The sequence below is a fragment of the Ceratosolen solmsi genome, unplaced genomic scaffold (assembly GCF_000503995.2).
Source record: "Ceratosolen solmsi marchali unplaced genomic scaffold, CerSol_1.0 scaffold11, whole genome shotgun sequence".
Classification (NCBI taxonomy): Eukaryota; Metazoa; Arthropoda; class Insecta; order Hymenoptera; family Agaonidae; genus Ceratosolen; species Ceratosolen solmsi.
In genome coordinates, this window is record NW_011948416.1 from 12,397,235 (window position 1) to 12,403,272 (window position 6,038).

At 36.4% G+C, this 6,038-nt stretch overlaps 1 protein-coding gene across 1 annotated transcript in view; it reads right to left on the reverse strand.

Moving 5' to 3' along the window:
• LOC105359526 (facilitated trehalose transporter Tret1-like) overlaps window positions 1–6,038 on the reverse strand; it is a 21,815-nt gene that overhangs the window by 1,772 nt on the left and 14,005 nt on the right. Inside the window, exons 2-4 of the mRNA XM_011496138.1 lie at window positions 3,958–4,063; window positions 1,250–1,433; window positions 9–108 (exon numbers count right to left, since the gene is read on the reverse strand). Coding sequence (XP_011494440.1) covers window positions 9–108; window positions 1,250–1,433; window positions 3,958–4,063 — 390 coding nt within the window. The remainder of the gene's footprint in view (window positions 1–8; window positions 109–1,249; window positions 1,434–3,957; window positions 4,064–6,038) is intronic.

Sequence of the window (6,038 nt, forward strand, 5' to 3'; positions counted from 1 at the left end):
ATTATGCGCGAGAAGTAGAGGTACCAGACGTTCTGCGCGAAGATTACCAGCAGCCAGCCGAGAATGTAGAAGAGGGAGCTCATAAGGAGGCAGAGCTTCCGACCGCAGCTGAAAAGAATTGGCAATATTTAGGAGTCCGCGTGGTTAATGCCCCCTCGTGGTTAATGTCGTGCTGGAACGGCGGCGAGGATCGTCGAGGGAAGAAGGGGAGCCGCTGGTGGGAGGGTCGTGGAGTGCGATGACGCGAGGTCCGAGTCCATTTGCTTTTCGATCAGAAATGAATTTGGAAACCAAAAGTTTGGCTTTGTTTGTTCGCTGTGTGTTTGTCGGTTATTTATTTTGTTCATTGTTTTTTATTTTAAGCGCGAGTTACGATTAAAGAAATCGCTCGTCTTTAACGATATTTAACGGTTATACAGAGATTATTAAATACGAAAACCGTGAAGGGGTTGAATTAGTTGGGCAGTCGATGAATTTTCGAATAACGAGCGATTTTATCTTTCGACTAATTTATAAAGAAAATTTTTTAATCGCGTTTAAATGCAAAGGGGATCGGCTTTAACTTGACTTGAATTTTATCTATAATCTCGCCCCACCCTACCCCGTCCAACGCCCCATACCCCCAATAGGACCAATAGTGTATTCGTCAACTTTAATTTATGTATAACGTGTTTAATGGCATTTTCAAATCCTGTTCAACATACCATAATTGCCCCAATGTATTAGTGTATTCGGTATATTATCCAAGGCAAACATGTCGTCGTAGTCGTTAATTTTCAATGTCAATGTGAATTCTATTTGATATTTTCCGGCATGCAAAATTAATGTAGCGGGGAAAATTTAAAAAACCTTTCCCTGATAATAGAATATCGTCGGTATTTTTCTTGAATTCCTCTCCACCGCCCTCCTCAATCGCCCACCCCACTTCTACCCCCGCCACCCCCGACCACCAACCACCATTCTTCGAAATCGCACGAATGATTTTAAAACATGCAGTTGTTTGGAATATCAACTTTTTCATAAAATACAATGCTGCATTTCGCGTGATTTAAACGCATTTATCAAAATGCCGATGCATTTGTGCCAATTTGTTAATATTAATGTGCGAAAGTCAAGGACTTCCTCGGTATACATATGAAATTGCCACGGCGCGTTCCATGCTTTATGCTCGTGACTCATCATCTGGACAACGAATCATCTTCCTTTGGGAAGGATTTTTTTATTATTAAGAAAAAGCATTTATATTTACGAAGCAGCGACGTAAGCGCCGTAAAATGGTCCGATCATTGATCCTATCACAGTCAAAGAAATAACCCATGACGACTCGTCCATCGAGATGTGCACGGGCACGTCCTCCGTTGCGTTAGTCAGACGTGAAATAATCGTGGTGGTCCATCCATAAACTGAGCCGGCGGCTACCATTGACAGCGTCGCTGGGCAAATAAAAATCAACAAGGAAAGGCATTAATTTACAGTCACTGCCACATTCGCAATTAGTTGGTGCATTTTTCATTCGACACTCTTACTCGTCCTGCACCCCGCTGCTGCTGCCCTTGTAATTATCATTTCTCAAATAGGCAAGATATTTCCGTGCGCCCGGAAGAAAAAAATACGCGCATTCCCCCGATCCGAAAAAATACAAACAAAAAAAAGCATTAAAATTGATAAAAACAGATGGTATTCACTTTATTATTTGGATGCTCGATAAATATTATCCTCTAAGAGCCCGACAATTCATTTACCTTTAAAAATGTCTTCCTGTTAATACTCTTGTCTTAATACACACCGCTAAATAATTAATCACACAGCGATCGTGGGAGTATGAATTTTAAGAAGTACGCAGGTGATACATTGTACGAGCAAATTAAAAACACAAAATAAGAAAATAGGAACGTGTTAAATGAAAATATGAGGTGGAAACCTTCGCCGGCCCGACGAGCCACTCGAGTCGCGGCGAGTCGCGAACCCACCACCAGACGCAAGAGGTTCTGGAGCATATCGAGGTACACCCAGTCAAGAGACACCTAGACCACGAAGTCTCCTGGTCCCGCACCGACCCGAACGGCCGCATCGTCAAAGCGTGGCCAGCAAAAACGTGGTAAGTCAAGTGCAATGGAAACATAATGGTTTGGTAGGTGAGAAGTGCGGCGGGGCGTTGAATGTCGTTGTCGAAGAAATGAACGAGTTGTGGTGCGAGAGTGCGACAAAAGATCGGGGTCGTCATATCGAAATAGCGGCGGAACACGAGTGGATATAGGGGGCAGGAGGGGGCGCGGGAGGCGCGCACTCCCGCTTTATCCCACTGGGCGTTCGCATTCGGGGAGGCCATTTCAAGGAAACATTTCGAGGCGCATCGCGTGTCTATTTGCGCGCGCACACGCGTGCTGACTTGCCAATGCACAACACGACGGTTGGGCACGCGCTCGTGTCTGTGCGTGAGAAGGTGAGTCTGTAGGTATTCGTAAGCTGCTAGCCATTACAACTTTTTGTCTACGAAAGAGTCTTACGACCTATTGTAAACTCGTTGCCGATTCGCACCAATTGCTTTGATTTTTTTTTTGCATTTTATGCTTTTTAACCCGTCGTGTGGGAGACGGACGGAGGCTGCAAGGTGGCGCGAAAGATTTACGCGGATGTACATTATTGTTTTGTTTTTGTTTTTTATTTTTTTCGTACATTGTATTTTTTCAGGCGTGTGCAGAGGTTTTATTAGGTGCTTCACATTGTTATTGTTTGAATTAGCCGTTTTTACGGCGTGTGACAGCTATAATTGTTTATGGCTACTTTTTATGATTACAAAGGAATGGCGCGTCGAGAGCTTAATAAAAGTTCACTATAATTTACGCCGTTTAAACGTAAAAGTTTTTTATGGAGGTTCTCGACCCTCTCCACCGCCGTGCCACACCGACCCCTCTCGACGCCCACTCGGACATTCTCCTTCGTGTCCTAGCACCGTTGTTTTATTTATAATTCCAATTTTTTTAGATTAATTATAAGGAAACGAGCATTTTGCGCATTCAATTAACGCGAGGATTGTATAACAAATGCGAAATGCAATATGAAAAACAAGGTTGAGCTACGGGGTATAAAAATACAGAGGCAAAAATACAGCAGAGAAAAGAATTTTCAACTCGTGGATTATTTTTAAAAATTGTACATTTTTTTCGAAATATTAGTGTATTCATATTAATAAATTTTTATTATTGTAAAAATATATATTTATATGTTTGTAAACTAATGTATATATATATATATATATATATATATATATATAAAATAAATATGTACCAACATTAGATCTATAATAACAAAATCCTCGTAATTTCAGATTTATATATATATATATATATATATATAATCTATAATAATATATATATAAATCTTTATATATATATATATATATATATATAAAGATCTAATGTTGGTACATATTTTATCTTCTCTTGGATGTATTGAAATCGTGAATGATATTAGCTAAAAATATACGTTAATATAACGATACGTTATAGTAATCGGTGATGTATTTATTTTAAAGGCTTCTATTTTTTTATGTTTTTTTTTGCCAATAAAAATATTATAAGCATCTTAACTCTACTACTTCACGATTTAAAATTTTATTTAGAGAGATATCTGTATAACTCAAATGTCAAAATGCAGATAAAAATTTTGAGCATCAAATTATTCTTTAGAAAGCAGAGAGTGAGAGAGAGAGAGAGAGAGTTTAATACCGATGCCAAACATAAAGTGACGAGCAAATTTGTAAGCCCTCGAGTTTAAATAAAAATAGAAAAATGTTTGATTTCAATTGTACGTCGATTACCTCGCAACTGCCGCAGCATACGATTTAAATCGAAATTATTGTCTTTGTTACTCGGATGATGTATTAATGAGAAATTCCATGGAAAATGAGAATTTTAGATGCAAAGTTTAACGGAATATGAGCTAAAACTGCTTTACCAGAAATACACGCCGCCCATTGTTTCCATTGAGTTCTTTGGCTCCTGGATTGTATTTTGGCAGCTTCCATCTCCTGTGCCTTCGTCGTCTCCTTCAGTTCGTTTAACTGAAACAATTACTATATTTATAAAGAAATGAATGGTTAACGGCGTTATTAGAAAGTGCAATGGCAATATTGTTCAATCGAATAATTATTATAATCTTGAATGATAATATCGAATAAAATGACATCAAAACAACAAACTAAATATTGTTCACTATGCGATAAAGTTTTATTATTAATTCATCGATTCTCGTGTGAAGAATATTCACCGGTAACGTATTAATCATTCGTTAATGGCTTTGCCATGTTAAATTGCTCCTTAATACGTAGCAGCTTTAACGAAGACACGTTTGGGTTGTATGTTTCGTAAATTGTCAATCAAGTTCCTACAATTAATCATGCATAAAGTAATAGAAGCTAGCTTAATCATTCACATCGTCTCAAAACTTGATTACTTCGGTATTTGCAATATACAGATCAAATAGAAAATTCGACTTGAAGATTTTGCAAAATGTTGTCTACGACGATCGATGACAATTGCAATACAGAGTTGCAACAGAGTCGACAATGTACCATAAGTGCAAAATAATAATTAAAACATAAAACAATTGTGCATAAATCGAGGGAGGATAATGTGAATCTACTTTTGTTCAACCTTTGACTTCATCGTACAAAACTTGGTATTTGATATCTACAAAGTCCAGCTCGCGTCACGTGTTGCCATTCTCTTGAAACAGGAGAACCGTAAATAAAACGAATTTTCAAGTTTCTATTTACCAGGCATCGTGTTAATGCGCGAACCTCTAAAAATTCGTGTGTTGCTTTTATTTCAATTTCATTTCAACTTTTGTAAGACTTACTTATAAAGTAGGTTTATTTATAAGAGAAATTATTTATATTATTAACAAATTATTAACAAAGGGTAATCAAAGGAATAGTTTCAGCAGCGGATCTCTTTGCGACTATTAATTGTCGTAACATTTATTTATGCTACTAGCAATTATTATTGATATTTAATTATTATTTATCACTGGCGCCTATAGTTTTTACACCCGCAATGGTTATATCAATTTCCTTATTAATATCGCTCCAACTTCATTGAAAGTTTTGTAATTTGATTTACTAAATTTTGATTATTCTATTTTATGGATCATTATACAAACGAACGTTCCTACGGGGAAATTAATATATAAAACCATTTGTTTACGTTTTAATCACAAATCCAGCATAGTCTATTTATGTGTACGGACGTTTGATTAAAATATAACTAATATAAATATCTTGAAAGTATAATTCTAATTCTAAACAGTTTAATTTTTTAAATGTTCCATAGGCATAGTTTTCAGTCTGTAATATAAACGTAAAAATCAAATTTGCCTAAATAATTTTAATGTTTTAACTATATATAATTTTAACTATATATAATTTTATAACACTGCATAACACACTAATGTCAAGGTACATAAGTATATAAATTTTCTTTTTTTTAATCGAAAGCGGTAGATTATTTTCCTTCTCAAATTTCAATTGTATTATTCCCATAAATTGCTTCATAATTACGACTCGTTATATATTTAATATTTACATATGAAAAAATGTTATAGCCTAAATGGAACCGTTTTAAAGGCAAATGGCAAAAGTTGATTCGAATTCATCGACATTACGTAAAAACTTTGTCGTTAATTGTCTCCTTAACAAAGAACACCACAAAAATATCAATAGGAGTATGCATATACATGAATATATGCAGACATGCATATGTAAAAACGCGCGCGCGCTTCCACGTACACTGGCACACGAACACTTAGGTATTGCATACACACACACACGCACACACACACACACACATATATATATATATATATATATATATATATATATGTGTGTGTTTATTTATAGCAACGCGAAACAAAGTTGCAATGACAAAGTATCACACTCAGAATGTATAGCTAAGTCTGACGTATTATGCTAAAGGAAGCTGAACGCGCGCGCGGGCCCTGCCATCATTAGGTTTAATAACCGCACCATCAGCTGTTAA